The 15,530-nt window shown below is 60.6% G+C and overlaps 1 protein-coding gene across 13 annotated transcripts; it reads left to right on the forward strand.

The window, feature by feature from the left end:
- Positions 1-453: 453 nt before the first annotated feature.
- Positions 454-15,230, forward strand: GIGYF1 (GRB10 interacting GYF protein 1). 13 transcript variants are annotated; one of them, XM_045875667.3, is made up of 29 exons: positions 457-632; positions 3,669-3,800; positions 4,697-4,921; positions 5,622-5,774; positions 5,854-5,912; positions 6,015-6,126; positions 6,221-6,350; positions 6,460-6,555; positions 6,716-6,827; positions 6,940-7,048; positions 7,431-7,471; positions 7,686-7,856; positions 8,080-8,333; positions 8,461-8,572; positions 9,055-9,192; positions 9,368-9,465; positions 9,647-9,818; positions 9,940-10,106; positions 10,209-10,309; positions 10,397-10,510; positions 10,596-10,696; positions 10,840-10,922; positions 11,053-11,193; positions 11,278-11,514; positions 11,817-12,001; positions 12,107-12,267; positions 12,362-12,525; positions 12,608-12,737; positions 12,831-15,230. In XM_045875667.3, the coding sequence occupies exons 6-29, from the start codon at positions 6,092-6,094 to the stop codon at positions 12,881-12,883; spliced, it is 3,105 nt and encodes a 1,034-aa protein (XP_045731623.1). In that variant the 5' UTR covers positions 457-632; positions 3,669-3,800; positions 4,697-4,921; positions 5,622-5,774; positions 5,854-5,912; positions 6,015-6,091; the 3' UTR covers positions 12,884-15,230. The 13 variants fall into 13 exon arrangements, with proteins under 13 accessions (XP_064449293.1, XP_064449290.1, XP_064449292.1 ...); XM_064593224.1 differs by having other exon boundaries at positions 456-632; positions 9,940-10,510; XM_064593225.1 differs by having other exon boundaries at positions 456-632; positions 9,940-10,309; positions 11,053-11,514.
- Positions 15,231-15,530: the final 300 nt, after the last annotated feature.

Raw genomic sequence — 15,530 nt, forward strand, 5'->3', positions numbered from 1 at the left:
ACTTATTTCACATACCCCAGGACGTCTGATGAACGCACCTCGGGATTATATGTTATCTCCTTCAACCCAGGCGGGCTTCCTGGAGGAAGCCGACTGGCGAGGCAAGCCCTGCGATGCCACCTGCGGCGGCCTCCGTCGCGACGGTCGCGCGTCACGTGCCGGGGAACAGCCGGGGAGCGCCCCGGGGGGGACCCCCGACACCCCCCCCGGCCCAATGCAGGCCCTGCATCACGTGACGAGCCAGGCCCCGGGTCACGTGCCAGGGGGGTCGGGGGCGGCAGGCGTCCGGGCTCCCCACTGAGGAGGCGGGGCGGGCGCGAGGCCGTGCGGGCGGCTGGGGGCCAGAGCCGTGGAGGGGGCCTGAGCGACCGCGGCGGCGACGGGGGGGGCGGCGGCGGCGGCGGCGGAGGGGGCGGCCCCGCGGCCCCGCGTCCGCGTCACGTGGTGCGAGGCGGGCAGCCATCTTGCTACAAACACAAACAGAGAGGAGCGGCCGCCGCGGGAGCGCCAGCGCCCCCTCCCCCGCCGCCGCCGCTGCCGCCGCCGCCGTCGCCGCCGCCCCCTGGCCCGCCGCGCGCGCCGCCAACGCCCCGGGACCGGAGCCTCGCGCCTCCCGCCTCCCGCCCGCCGCGGTAAGCGCTCGGCGGCCCCGCGGCCCCCGGCCCGCCGCCGGGCCCGGGGCAGGCCCGCCCCCGACGCCGAGGCGGCCGCGCCGAGCCTGCGAGAGTCAGAGCGAGAACGCGGGCCGCCGGCACGGACCCTCCCGCGTCTCTGCCCAGGCCGCCGCCGCCGCCGCCGCCGCCCGGTGCGTCCGCCCTCCCGCCGGCCCCTCCCAGGCGCGGCCCCGAGGGAGACCGGCCCCCTCCCGGTGGGCGGCCGCCCGCGCCCCTCGCCCCGCGCACCTGGCGCCCCCTCCCTGAAGGGCACGCCGTCCTCCCGGGCGGCCCGCCTCCTTCCCACCCCCGCGCTCCTAACGGTCGCTCTCCGGCCCCTCGGCAGCCCTGCCCGGCCCCCTCCGGTCCACCCGCATCCTCCGTCGGGCCCGCCCGGGGCCCCCCCGACCCTAATGCCCGGCGCTCCCCGGAGACTTCCCCAATGTGCCTCCGGGCTCTTATCGGAATTAGCGGGGCCCTGCATGTCTTAAAGTCCAGGCGTTCCATGACTTTGGCCAACGTGGAAGCCTTTCTTACCCGAAGCCCCTCCGCTGGGTCTTCACCTAAATTTCCTTTCAACGACATTAGTGCTTGGTCATTGGGGTCTTCTTTCTCCTTGTTGCCGGGCCGTTTCAACACCTTAGTTTTTCGTGTCTCCAGGCCAGGCTCTTCCCAAAGCCCAGCGCCTCTGATGCGGCAGCTCCCTGGCCTCGGCCCCTCACACTTTGCCTACTCCCCCCCCCCCCCCCCCCGCCGCCCCAAGTTAATTTGAAAGAGATCCTCATTTTGCATTTCTTACCCAGTCATTACCACAATTCCCAGTAAGCGTCCCGGTCTGGTCTTTCATAGGACTCCAGCCCTGGGAGATGCTAAGTCAATTGTCGGCCTGTTCTTTCCTCCAGCCACCCCAGTCTCACTCACCTCCTGCTTCTTATTGTTGCTTGCCCAAAACTCAGCCTGCACACCACCCCTCCACTGTTTCTCGGAGCTGACATGCCAGTTGCATCTTGGCCCCCCACCCATGGTCTCTGCATCTGAAGCCCCATGGATACCAGCAGGCTGGTCTCCTTTGCCATTCATGATGTGGGAGTTTGCCCTCAGGATCCTTCATCTGCACTTTTCCCTGTGCAGTCCCAGGCCACCAATCCCTCACCCAGCTCCAGAGGTCTGCTGTGTAATTGGGAAGGGCTGAAACAGATCTGCACTTGGCGTTGCTGCCTTGGCTTGGGGACCAAGGGCCTTAAGGGTCCCATATGGTGATTACAGTCAAGTGAGTTGTGTTCCTAGTCCTCTGGCCTGGCTTTTTTAGCCAGTGGACAAATGAGTTTTGTTGTGATTTGATGAATCCAGGGGCCCCAGTTTGCCCTTGTCTGTGGTTGGAGTTAGGGATAGAAACACTTCAGAACAGAGAAAGGGAGAAGAGGTTGCCGTGTGAAGGATTTAAAAAAATCTAAGGAGAAATTTAAAATGGTTTAAAACTCACAAAGTACTTAAGGTGGTTCCTGCTGTTTGTGCATCCTTTCTCTAGTCTCAAATAGAGTGTCTAGGAACATGGGGTCCCCTGTGGGGGCAGCTGTATCCTCCCTTCCTTGTTTTGCCTGGCTGGGTCCCAAGACTGGGCAAGTGGGCAGAAGGGATCAAATGAGGTAAAGTGTGAAAGCGCTTTGAAAACTTAACCAGTAGACATGCCAAGGGGCGTTATTTGTCATGATGGCTCAGAGAGTAGAGAGCTGCGCTAACTGACCGGGTGGGGGGAACACGGGCTTGCACCCTTCCTAAGCTTCCGAGTTATCTTTCCATCCCGAGAAGGGGCGGAGTCACCTCCCAACAGGCTTGGGACTGGGCGGTTGCTGGTTGCTCAGATGTTGGGGAATTTGGGACTCCACTTCTGTTAATAGTGGTACCTTTCTGTGCCAAGGCACATTGCTCTGGAATGGGGCTAATTTTAGGGGTGGTGGAATGAGGAAATAATGTTAACTTAGTGTGTACTAGGATTGCCTTTTCTTTGGATCTTTTTCTTCTGAGAGTTTTGAACCCCAGAGAACAGGCTTCTCTCCTGTTCTGCAAGCCTGTTGTGAGCACCCTGGACCAGTATGTGTCCTCTTCTCTCAACTCCAGCAGGGGGCGGCCTTTTAATAGCAATAATTCCAATGCCAGGGGAGGGAGAGTATACTGAGGCCTGAGAAAGAAGACCCGGCAGGCAGGGACAGAGGGAGTGCGTTGGGAGATGAGGCAGACAGATGCTGAAGGTAGGACTGTGGGGTGGCAGGTAAGCTGGAATGAGCCTGTGAGGAGAGCCTTAGATTAACAAGCCAGGAAAGGGTGTTGTGCCCAGTCCTGTCTGCTCCCTGTCCCGGCTCTTTCCTTCACTGAAAGGGACCCAAACAGTTGGCTTTGAGAGTTTGTGATACAGAAACTTAGCAGAATGTTTTAAATCTCTTCTTGAGGATTTCCCTCCTAGCAGGATTTCAGATTTCTCTCATGGGATAGTATAATTAGGAAACGATTTCCTTGCTTGCTCTTCAGAGGGGAGACTGAACTGGAATAAATTGGTTTCTCTTGTCTTTGTTCTTCCCCATGAACACCGAGTAGGCTTTACCTGCGCTTGCGATATCGAGGAAGGGTCCTCACCCGTGGCAGTGTTGACACGTTGGGCCAGCTAGTTCCTTGTTGCGGGGGGGGGCTGCCCTGTGTATCCTACCGTGTGGAGCCGCATCCCTGCCCTCCGCCCAGTAGAGGCCAGTAGCGCCTTCCAGTCATGCCCACCATAGCCGTCTGCAGATACTGCCACATGGCCCTGGGGGTGCACAGCCCCCTCCCCAGTTGAGAACCACCGGCTTGGGAGGAAACGTGGCACCAACGCCGCGGGTTTGGAGGGGTGGGCACCATGGGGCGGTGGGCACCAGCTGCTGGGACCAGGTCCCCCCGTGGCCGGGCTTGCTTGGAGACGCGACTTCTTTCTCTAGCCGCTCTTCTGCTTCCTCTGCCCTGACTGCCTTTTCCTTGCTTCTGCAGTTGCCCTGCTGCTCACACCGGGAGCCACTCCTCCTCAGTTTGCTTCTGACAACCAGGACCGAAAGCCGCAGGCCCGGAGCGGAAGCGTCCAGGAGCGTCCAAGCCTTTGCCCCTCCCTGGAAGGGAGGGAGGGTGAGTTGTCTCCTGTCCCCGAAGCCTTCCGCACCCAGAGGGCTCTTCTGTCCCCCACCTTCCCCCTGAAGATGGGGCCCTTCTGGAATGAACTGCAGGAAGCTCAGAACAGTCTTTCCTGAGGTTTGTTTGAAGGAATGTGGGGTGTTTTCCTTGGAGTGAGGAAGACTTAGGTATGCAGTAGCTATTCCTAAATGTCCTTTTGTTTCCTAAACCTTTTTTTTAATGGTGGTTAAAATACGCCATTTAACTGAGTTTTCAACTGAGTTTTTGAGTGTCCGGCTCTGTGAGGTTAAGTATGTTCATGTTGTGCAACCGTCACCACCATCCATCTCCAGAGCTGCCTCATTTGCCTCATTCGGGCTGAAACTCAGTACCACTGAACAGCTCCCCGCTCTCCTCACCCCCCAACCCTGGCCCGTTGTTCTACTCTCCATGTTTCTAAATTTGATTTTTAGGAACCTCACATAAGAGGAATTCTAGGGTATTTGTTCTTTTGTGACTGGGTGGTTTCCATCTTGTGTAACGTCTTCAAGGCTGATTCATTGGTCGAGTTAAGTAGGGATGGTAGCGTGCGTCCTGGGAGGCCTGCTCGAATCCAGTGAAAGGGAGAGCTTTTCAACAGACTTGTCTCCTGACGGCCATGTGTGCCGTGGCGTGCTCCATCACCAGCAGCGGCCAGTGGGGGCTCTTGTAGAAGAGATGCCCGTGTCGGGGGGGGGTCCACCCCGCTCGAGATGCTCTCCAAAGCTGCATTCCCTGCTAGGATGCTGGGATTCTGGGACTGGGTCCCGCCTCTGTCAGAGCATTTTGCTCCATCTTCCCATGTGCACATGTACGTGAGAGCTGCTGTCCCTTGGCCGCTCTGCCGGAAACCCTTCCTCCTTTCTCGCCAGAGTCGTGGAGTCTTGGACTTGATGGAAACTGTGGAGGCACTCGGGTCCAGCCTCCCCTCCAGCCAGTGAGGGAAGCCCCCGTGCAGCTCCCCGAGACCTTGCCCAGCTGTCCTCGCTCGGAACCGCCAGGGATGAGCCGCCTCCTGAGAGCCTCCTCTGCTGTTCCTTAGAGGAATAGATCACTGCCACTGCCCCTACTTCTGTCAGCCTCCTTTCTGCTTTATGGTGAGGGGAGCGCCGTCCTCGTCTGTAGCGTAATGACGTTCTCTTCTTGGTTCTTAGTAGTTACGGTGGGCTCTTCCTGATCCATGGAAAGGGTCTGGGTGTTGATTCCTGGTGGGTCAACCAGCCCAAGGAGGGCACTGGCAGACTTACCTGCCCGTAGCCTTCCGTGTGCCCTGCCTTTGGCCCTTAGGGCCTCCCCACCACCACTCCCCTTTTTCTGGCCCCCTCCCCCCAGTTGAATCCCTAGATTCTACCACCAAACAGGCAGCCTTGAGTTTTTTCCAGAAGGGTTCCTCCCAGACTTAGTGTGTAATTTTTTTTTTCAGAACTGATGTTTTTTTGTCTTTAGAATATCTGTGGCTCTGATGGGTTTTTTGTTTGTTTGCTTGCTTGTGTTTTATCTTTGCGTTGAGCATGCCCACATACCTCAGCCAGCCCTTTACCGAGTGCTGCACCACACTGCGAGGGGGCTGAGAGCAGTGCCTCGCTCAGCTCTGCTGAGGGAATTAAGTACTCTGAGGCCTAACGTGGGGGACAGAGATGAGGAGGAGCAGAGGGTGGGATCCTCTGCCCTGGATAACTGGAAGCGTCCAGCATCTGTAGATTACCCCATTATGCAGGACAGAGGAGGCCCAGAAGTGGGGAGGCCCATCTGGCCCATTGGTTTAACCCCAGCTTTGTTTCCTCACCTCTTGGTAAGGATCTTTCTCGGATGTGAAGCTTCCTCCTCGGGCGCCACTGCAGTCAGATCATCGTCCTGTAGCTTGGGGACCTTGGTTCATTCCAGCATAGGCCCCTGCCTGAAGAGAGCCCAGTCCCGGCCCTACTTGCTTCCTGGGGGCAAGGCTGCCAAGTGAGTCTGGGGTGGAGGGAGGCAACCCCTGCTGAAGCTGGAAGGGACTCTAGCTGCCCTGTTTCCTCCTCTCCGCCAGGTCTTCCCTCATCGTGACAGTTGGCCTCACTCATGCTGGGTGGCACGTGGCTGGCTTAGGTGAGCCCTTTCAGAGTTCCTTAGGTGGGAATCTATACCTTATTTCCTTGTGGTTCTCCGGGTGTGCTGTCTCCGAGGCCTAGCGTCCCGGTGCCTCCACAGGTGTTTGGAGAGTGAACGCCAGGTCCCCCCCTCTTCCCTTCAGCCCCTCTGACCTCGAGGACACGCCCAGCCCCATCATGGCAGCGGAGACCCTCAATTTTGGGCCTGAGTGGTGAGTTAGACATGCTCTGGATGGCCTGGAGAAGCCAGGAAGAATAGGGTTGCTCAGACTCTTGTCTCTTTCCTTCCCTGTGTCCCTTTCCTAGGCTGAGGGCCCTTTCCAGTGGTGGCAGCGTGGCCTCCCCACCCCCATCCCCTGCCATGCCCAAATACAAGCTGGCTGACTATCGCTACGGGCGAGAAGAAATGCTGGCTCTCTACGTCAAGGAGAACAAGGTGGGGGCAGGCGGGTGTGGGGTGTGTGGCCCTGTTGCCTGCTTGGTCTGAGCCAGTGGAGAGCGTCCCGGAGCAGGTGGGATCCCGGCTCTCCCGCCCCGACCGACAGGTGCCGGCTGAGCTGCAGGACAAGGAGTTTGCTGTGCTCCTGCAGGAGGAGCCCCTGCAGCCCCTGGCGCTGGAGCCTCTGACTGAGGAGGAGCAGGTGGGGCTGGGCCAGGGCGGGGCCGGGCAGGGCGCTGGGTCTTCCCCTTGCAGAGAGCGTCTGAAGCTGGGAAGATAGGGGGTGGAGGTTGTGGTTCTGGGCAGGGGTGAGGGGGGGCAGGTGCCTGGGTCCTCACTGCCACCCCTGGCTCCCTCCTCAGAGAAACTTCTCCCTGTCAGTGAACAGTGTGGCTGTGCTGAGGCTGATGGGGAAAGGGGCTGGCCCCCCCCTAGGTGGCACCTCCCGTGGCAGGGGCAGCACTCGGAGCCGAGGTAGAGGGGGTGACAGTGTGTTCTGGGGGTGGGTGGGGGGGCGGGCTGTGGTTTTGAGGGTGCAGAGAGATGCTCAGGTAGGTTTCCCACATGTATCTCATCCTTTATCCAGGCCGAGGCCGTGGTGACAGTTGCTTTTACCAAAGAAGCATTGAAGAAGGCGATGGGGCCTTTGGCCGAAACCCCCGGGAGATCCAGCGTAGCCAGAGTTGGGATGACAGGTGCGGGCAGCACGGTGGCAGAGCGGAGGGAAGCCCTGCGGCGCCGTCCCTGCACGGCGGCTCGGGTCTTTGTCCGTAGAGGGCAACAGGAGACCCACCAAATAAGCCCTGGCCACAGATCTTTCTCTTTGCCTCTGACTGACTCCCTGTGGCCCTCTTCCTTTTCCTTCTGATTCTCTTAGTACTCATTTATCCTGCGGCCTTTTCTGCGTGCCTCTCTGGGCTCCCTCCCAAGCCTGACATTTCCCTAGTACCCCGCCCCTGTGCTTTCCCTCTTCCCACCCCTCTCAGGGCAGAACGGACAGGGTGTGCAGGGATGCCGCAAGTTGGAGGGCAGGGTGGAATCCATCCTCCTTTGACCCAACACCTCTTCCTTCTGCAGAGGCGAGAGAAGGTTTGAGAAGTCGGCCAGGAGGGATGGAGGTATGGAGAGTGGCGATGGCCAGGTCCCGAAGGTCGTTGAGAGGTGGGGGGAGGACTGAAATGGGTGGTGCCATTAGGGGAGTGTGTTCCTGAGGGAGCTGGTGGGGATGGGAGGGCCTGGAGCTGGGCTCCTTTTTACTGCAAGGTCTATAGTAAGAGTCTTCCAGGGACCATGGCTGCTGTTCCGCTGACTGTGTCTTCCCCTACCCCCAAGCACGATCCGGGTTTGAGGAGGGAGGGGCTGGCCCGAGGAAGGAACATGCCCGCTCAGATAGCGAGAACTGGCGTTCTCTTCGAGAGGAGCAAGAGGAAGAGGAGGAGGGCAGCTGGAGACTTGGGGCAGGACCCCGGCGAGATGGCGACCGCTGGCGCTCAGCCAGCCCTGGTGAGGTTGGGGCCGGATGGGTGTTGTGGGGTCAGAGGGTGGCAGAAACTTCGTGTGAGGGTGGGCTCCTGCGGCCGGGTGGAAGGAACAGAAAGCTTTCTGGAGTGGAGAGGGTGGGAGGGCACACCTCCCCAGGGTGGAGGGGAGGTCCTGGTGGGCAGCAGAAAGGTGAAGGCTGGCGTGACTGGGATACCGACCTTCTTCTCTGACTTTTCCTGCCCAGATGGCGGCCCCCGCTCTGCTGGCTGGCGGGAACATGGGGACCGGCGTCGCAAGTTTGAATTTGATTTGCGAGGGGATCGAGGAGGGTGTGGTGAAGAGGAAGGGCGGGGTGGGGGAGGCAGCTCTCACCTCCGGAGGTGCCGAGGGCCTGACGGCTTTGAGGAAGACAAGGATGGGCTCCCGGAGTGGTGCCTGGATGACGAGGATGAAGAGATGGGCACCTTCGATGCCTCTGGGGCCTTCCTGCCTCTCAAGGTATCGGAGGAAACACAGGGAAGGTCTCCACTGGAGGGTGGTGGGACCTACCCTGGTGGGGGCCTCTCTCTCCCACCTGTTCATCCTCTGCCTCTCGCTCCCCACCGTGTCCCCTAACCCTGTGCAGAAGGGCCCCAAGGAGCCCATTCCTGAGGAGCAGGAGCTCGACTTCCAGGGCCTGGAGGAAGAGGAGGAAGAGCCTCCTGAAGGGCTAGTAGACGAGGGGGGGCCTGAGGCAGGTGAGCCTGCGGGGGCGGGGGGGCAGTGCCTTGAGCCAGGCCAGGCGGGCAGAGGGGCCCTCACCAGGCTGTGCCACCCGCCTTTAGGAGAAGGGGGCTTGGGCGAAGAGCAGGTGTTGCCGGGTGGGGGAGGAACGGAGCAGGGCCGCATCTGAAAGGCAGAGTGTCAGTTTAGATTCAGGCATAATCAAGATGATCTGTGCAAGTCCTTGAGAGAATCTGAAGAACACGGTGTTAAGTCTGTGGTGGTACGTGTGCAGCCCTGGGCAGTGACGTGGACACGTGCACAACGTGTACAGTGTTGCGAGGTGGGGTTCGTGGTGCTGATTTGCTGGGTGTTAGCGGAGTTGAGCAAAGTTAGGTGGGTGGATTCAAGGCCCAGAGACCTAGGTTCTGGCCAGAAATGGGAGACTTGTGTCAAGTCATTTTTAAGGTTCTCTAGCTCTTCGTTTTGAATTCTGGTAATTACCCATCTCTTTCAGGAGGGAAGGAACTGACTCCACTGCCTCCTCAGGAGGAGAAGTCCAGTTCCCCATCCCCACTGCCCACCTTGGGCCCCCTCTGGGGAGCTAATGGGGAAGGTGACGACGCTGCAGACAAGGACCTGCCGGCAGCTGAAGGTAGTGGGGGTGGGGGGGGACGCTCCTCTTTCTGTGGTGGGATGGAGGTGCCTAAGGCATCTTGGGCGGGGGGAAGAGGTAGAACTAGAGTCCACTTTTCTGGAACGAGGGTGGGTGAGGAAGCGTCTTATTCTCTTCTCTGGACCCCCATTCCACTTGCTTTCTTTGCTTCTAGACGATCTGAGGGGAATGCCGCTGAGTCCTGGAGTAGGCTCATCCTCTGGCCCGCCTGGAGATCTGGAGGATGATGAAGGCCTGAAGCACCTGCAGCAGGTGTGAGGGACCTCAGAAGGCTCTGGGGATCCTGCCCTACGGGGGACGGAGAGCCATTGTTGCTTCTGTCCCTCTGCATTGTGACTCGACCTCCTGACCCCATCCCAATCTTAGCTATAGTCCCGTCCTGATGTTGTCGTGATTGGGCTGTTGAGCCTTCCTTCTCTCCCTGGTCTCCCAGGAGGCAGAGAAGCTGGTGGCCTCCCTGCAGGACAGCTCCCTGGAGGAGGAGCAGTTCACGGCCGCCATGCAGGCCCAGGGCCTGCGCCACTCAGCAGCTGCCACTGCCCTCCCCCTGAGCCACGGTGCGGCCCGGAAATGGTTCTACAAGGATCCCCAGGGGGAGATCCAAGGTGCCCGCGGGCAGTGGGGACCGTGTCAGCGGGGCTGCTGGGGGCAGGGGGACAACACCATTCTCCTTCAGGGCTTCGCCGGCACGGCTTTCTGACCGAGGCCCCCCTTCCCTTGGTCCAGGCCCATTCACGACACAGGAGATGGCAGAGTGGTTCCAGGCGGGCTATTTCTCCATGGCGCTGCTTGTGAAGCGGGGCTGTGATGAGGGCTTCCAGCCACTGGGTGAGGTGATCAAGATGTGGGGTCGTGTGCCCTTTGCCCCGGGACCCTCGCCACCCCCACTGCTGGTGAGCCCGGCCGCCTTGGCGAGCGGGGAGGGGAGGCTGGAGCCGTGCTGGGGGCGCAGGGCTGAAGGGCAGAGCCACAGGCGCGCCGTGGGCCTCGCGCAGGGCAACATGGACCAGGAGCGGCTGAAGAAGCAGCAGGAGCTTGCCGCGGCCGCCCTGTACCAGCAGCTGCAGCACCAGCAGTTTCTGCAGCTGGTCGGCAGGTACGGGGCGCCTGGAAGGCCTTGGCGGCCAGGCGGGCTGCGGGCTGGGGGCCCCCGCCCCGCTGACGCCCGTGTCTGGGCCCACAGCCGGCAGCTCCCGCAGTGCGCGCTCCGGGAAAAGGCGGCTCTGGGGGACCTGAGCCCGCCGCCGCAGCAGCTCACCGCCTTCCTGCAGCAGCTCCAAGCTCTCAAACCGCCCAGGTTCAGGGGCTGGTGTCTTTTGGGGGCGAGGGGGGCAGACCCAAGAGGAACTCGGGGTTCTGAGAATCCCTGCTCTGCTCCTCAGAGGCGGGGACCAGAACCTGCTCCCGACCATGAACCGGTCCTTGTCAGTGCCAGATTCGGGCTCCCTCTGGGACATACATACCTCAGCCTCATCACAGTCAGGTGTGTGGCCCGCCTGTTCCCTGCCCCCGTGTTCGGAGCACCCCCCGCAAGTCCCTGGGTGGGGGGGGCTTTGTGTCTGCTCCCGCCTCCGGCCGCTCCAGCCCAGCCTGAGCCGCCTGCTGCGGCTGCCCTTGTTTCTGCAGGCGGTGAGGCCAGTCTTTGGGACATACCAATTAACTCTTCGACTCAGGGTCCAATTCTAGAACAACTCCAGCTGCAGCACAAAGTGAGTAGGCTTCCCGGGGCCGGGGTCCTCGGGCGGCGAGGGCCGGGCCAAGGCGGGGAAGGCGGGGAAGGCCGGGAAGGCCGGGGGCGCGGCGCCCAGGTCTGCCGCCTGAGCTCGTTGGCTGTGCCAGTTCCAAGAGCGCAGAGAAGCCGAGCTCAGGGCGAAGCGGGAGGAGGAGGAGCGCAAGCGGCGGGAGGAGAAGCGGCGGCAGCAGCAGCAGGAGGAGCAGAAGCGGCGGCAGGAGGAGGAGGAGCTGTTTCGGCGCAAGCAGGTGTGTGCCCGGCTGCTCCCGGCCTCGCCCGCCAGGGGCCCCCGGGCCCAGGCCGCTGGCCCTCACCGCGCTGCCCCGGCCCAGGTGCGGCAGCAGGAGCTCCTGCTGAAGCTGCTGCAGCAGCAGCAGGCGGTGGCCGCTGTCCCGGCGCCCCCTGCGCCCGCGGCGCCCAGCTCCCCGCCCCCGCTGTGGGCCGGCCTGGCCAAGCAGGGGCTCTCCATGAAGACGCTGCTCGAGCTGCAGCTGGAGGGCGAGCGGCAGCTGCACAAGCAGGCCCCGTCCCGGGAGCCGTCGCGGGCCCAGGCCCCCAACCACCGCGTGGTGAGCAGGCTGGCCCTTACCCCCCGAGCCCCGAGCCCCGAGCCCCGAGCCCCGAGCGCCAGGTTTTGAGCCTCCGGGAACCCCTTCCAGCCAGCTCCCAGAGTGACCCGTGGGGTGGGGGGGAGTTGCTGAGCCCCGACTTCGCAGCCTCAGTGCTGGTCTGTACCTGACTCTGGAGCGTTTCTCTTCTGGGCGGCCCTCACCTCGCTCCATTCAGCCACCTCCGTGAGCCTCCCCACTTAGCTGTTCTAGTGTGTGTGTGTCCGTATTGGGGCCACTCTGATTTTTGCCATCTGTACCAGCTTGGGGGCCTGGGCTCGGCCCCCCTGAACCAGTGGGTATCTGAGGCCGGGCCACTGTGGGGCGGGCCCGACAAGAGTGGGGGCGGCAGCGGCGGCCCGGGGCTCTGGGAGGACACCCTCAAGAGCGGCGGGAGCCTGGCCCGCGGCCTGGGCCTGAAGAACAGCCGGAGCAGCCCCTCTCTCAGGTGGGTGCTGGGGCCTGCAGGCTCCGTGCGGTCTCGGGCAGGGCTTGGGGGATGTAGCAGGCCTGCGCTGAACTCTTGCCTCTGATTCGTGCCCGGCCCACTCAGTGACTCGTATAGCCACCTGTCCGGTCGGCCTGTGCGCAAAAAGACCGAGGAGGAAGAGAAGCTGCTGAAGCTGCTGCAGGGCATCCCCAGGCCCCAGGACGGCTTCACCCAGTGGTGTGAGCAGATGCTGCACACGCTGAGCACCACAGGCAGCCTGGATGGTACAGGCGACAGACCCGGGGAGGCCGGGCGGGGCCGGGGCCTCCAGACCTGCATCAAGTGGGCCCTGAGCGCCCCTCCCCTCCTGCCCCTCAGTACCCATGGCTGTAGCGATCCTCAAGGAGGTGGAATCCCCCTACGATGTCCACGATTATATCCGTTCCTGCTTGGGGGACACGCTGGAAGCCAAAGAATTTGCCAAACAGTTCCTGGAGCGGAGGGCCAAACAGAAAGCCAGCCAGCAGCGGCAGCAGCAGCAGGTGAGGCTTCGAGGGCCCTTGGCAGGGGGGGTGAGGCTGCCCCTCACCCTGCTGACCCACCCTCCCTGTCTGAGCCTCACAGGAGGCATGGCTGAGCAGTGGCTCCCTACAGACAGCCTTTCAGACCAACCACAGCACCAAACTCGGCCCTGGGGAGGGCAGCAAGGCCAAGAGGCGGGCGCTCATGCTGCACTCAGATCCTAGCATCTTGGGTGAGTTTGGGGTGTGGCCATGAAGGAGGCTTTTTACTCAGCAGGGGCCAGGAGCCTGGGGAGAGCTCAAACCCAGCTTCTCCCCGGCTTCAGGGTACTCCCTGCACGGACCTTCTGGTGAGATCGAGAGCGTGGATGACTACTGACCAGCCCGTCCCACCAGCCCCTGGGCTGTAGGCCAGGGGCGGCAGCAGCGGCTTGGACCCTTGGGTCCCCAGCCTGCAGGCTCCCCACAAGGAGCATAGGAGGAAGCAGGGGCAGGGTCCCCAGCACTTGTTACAAACCACACGATGCACCTTAATTCACCCACCACGAGGCACTTTACAGATTGGGGGGGAAGGGTTTTTGTTTTGGGGGGTTTTTTTGTTTTTGTTTTGTTTTTGTTTTTTCTTTGAAAAAAAAAATTTTAAACAACCCTGAAGAAAACGTTAGGAGAGAAAAAAAAAAAATTTGTTAAAAACTAGACTCTAAGCACCCCTTCCCCCTCTAGGGACAGTGAGGGTGACAGTGGAAGGTCCACAGAGGTTTTTTGGGATTTTTGGTTTTGTTTTGTTTTGTTTTGTTTTTAAGAAAAAAAAAAATGGAAAAAAAAAAGGTTAGGAGATTGAAAGAAAAAACACACTGTTATTTTGGGGCAGTGGGGACACAGGCCCCACGGACCTGTCCTGCCTGGCCCCCGAGGCTGCACTTACCCTCCCTGCCCCGCAAGGTGGGCCATTGGGGTAACTGGAAGCTGGGGTGCCAGCAGTTTGCACAGCGAGGCCCCCTCAGCCCCGCCAGCCGGACCCGCTGTGAACGGCTCCCTTTGTTGCTGTGACTGCAGCAGGGGTGTCCGGGGTAGGGGCCAAAGTAGCCCCTTGGCTTTGCTGCTTTGGGGGAAAGTTGCACAAATGGGCCGGGCCGCCTCAGCTCTCTAGGCTGCTGTCCTGCGCTGGCTGACGAGGTAGAGGGGGAAGGGCCAGCCAGTGCCAGCCTCACCTGGCTGTCAGGGTGGAAGAACTTCCACTCTGGCCCCAGTGAGGGCTTCCCCCACTGCTGCCATTTGGGGGGGACGGCCTGGGTGTGAAGCTGAAAGCCTCAGCTCCCTGCCTTGCCACATGAATGTATTCTTTGGGCCACAAGCCCCTGCTGCGCCCTCTGCCTCAACCCTGCGCGAGGTGGGAGCGGAGCAGTTCCTCCAGGAGCTGGAGAGAGAGGCACCACTTAATGACTATTTTCTCCTGTGAAAGGGGCAAGAGGAGGGCCTAGGAGGCCAAGGGCGTGGGCAGCATGGGGCTTCAGGATGCGGTGTGGGGGCTGTTAGAAGGGAGTTCCCTGCCTGCAGCCAGCTGTGTGGAACGTGGACCACCCAGCTCTGCTCTGACCCCTCCATTGACCAAATGGGGAGGAGCAAGTGGCCTCTCCCCTTCCTGCTCCCCTGATGCGTTTTTAATGTTGGGTAAGGTGCGGGGGTCAAGAATAGAAGTGTTGTCTCTCCTGGGTCAGGGGTAGGCTGCCCTTCTGTTGCTCACCAACTTCTTATTCCCAATCACCTGCCTGGATTTGTCTCCATTTGTGGGGTTTTTTTGTTTTTTTTTTTAAAACAGTTTGTTGTATCTTTTGGGTTTCTCATTTAACTTCTCCCGTCGACCTCATTGCTCAGAGCGCAGTATTAGGGCAGGACTCTGCCACTGCCTCCCCTCCATGAATGTATTTATCCTTCCTGCCCTGGGGAAATGGGGAGTCCCCATCCATCCCCAGAGAGACCACATTTTTGTTTTGTTTTGTTTTCGTTTTGTTTTTTTTTGTTTTGCACCAAAGTGGCAACTGGGTCAGTGTTGGGGGATAAAGCTGGCCTCGGGGGTGGAGGGCTACCCTCCACCTGCTTCTCCCTGGTTTCAACAGTGTTAGCGTCCGTGAAAAGACTTTATTCTCTCTAAAGCAATAAGGGGGTGATGGGCCAGGGGGAAATGTCTTGCTGCTGCTGGCCCCCCAGCTCCCCCCTTCCTCACGCCAGTATTTGGCGGCATTAGAGGTGTCGGGGGAGTACTGTTGTGACTGAATGTAACCGCCCCCACCCCTGCCGCAGCCAATGCAGGGGAGGGGGGTGACACTCTTCCCTGTCTCTTCCTTCCCCTTCCCTCCCCCCAGCTAAAGAGACTTTGAACTTAGGGGGCCCTTGAGCCTGGAGAGGCCTTAACCCTGTGAGGAAGTGTAGGGGGAGCCCTCTCCCACCCCCATCCCCTTCTGAGAGTGGTCAATGTTTACAAGCCCCTGAGCCCCCCAGCCCAGGGACTCCACCCCCATTGCCGTCCTTTCCCACCCGTCTTCCTGGGTCCCAGCTGCTCTCCCACCCTCCCTGGGTTGGGGTGGGTGCAGGGGCTGTTCTGTATCCCCTTGTCTGCCTTGGACCCACAATCTCTCCCCTACCCCCACCCTGTGTGACTCCCCTTTCTTCTACCTGCCCCTGTAAATATTCCCCTTCCCCCAATAAAACTTGGTGTGTGTTCTCCCCTTCTGCTTCTGTGTCTTTTCTTGGGAAAAAGGGTCTTTGGGGAACAGAGACAAGGCTGAGCGCTAGGAACTGAAAGAGCTGTGGCCAGGGGCAACTGTGGTCAGCCAGGCAGAGGGCTGTGTGTGTTTGGGAGCATCCATGGCCCTGCTGGGCAGAAGGTCCTCCTGCCTGACTGTAGCTGAGAAGCTGTGGGAATTTCTCTCTGGTCCCTATTTATGAGAGGCTATATCCACCCCCCACCCCTGACACACACGCTGGTCTGCCCTGGGAACAGAGATCTGGAGTGAGAAAGACACAAG

This window comes from Mirounga angustirostris, unplaced genomic scaffold (assembly GCF_029215605.1).
Source record: "Mirounga angustirostris isolate CCGP_5_RB_7025 unplaced genomic scaffold, mMirAng1.0.hap1 SCAF_5, whole genome shotgun sequence".
Taxonomy (NCBI): Eukaryota; Metazoa; Chordata; class Mammalia; order Carnivora; family Phocidae; genus Mirounga; species Mirounga angustirostris.

Bases quoted from the DNA above. Each gene is read 5' to 3' on its own strand.
- GIGYF1 (XM_064593220.1), top strand. From the start codon at position 6,092: ATGGCAGCGGAGACCCTCAATTTTGGGCCTGAGTG. The intron at 10,511-10,595 runs GTTCAGGGGCTG...TCTGCTCCTCAG, and splicing joins CAAGCTCTCAAACCGCCCAG to AGGCGGGGACCAGAACCTGC. The intron at 10,923-11,052 runs GTGAGTAGGCTT...TGGCTGTGCCAG, and splicing joins AACTCCAGCTGCAGCACAAA to TTCCAAGAGCGCAGAGAAGC.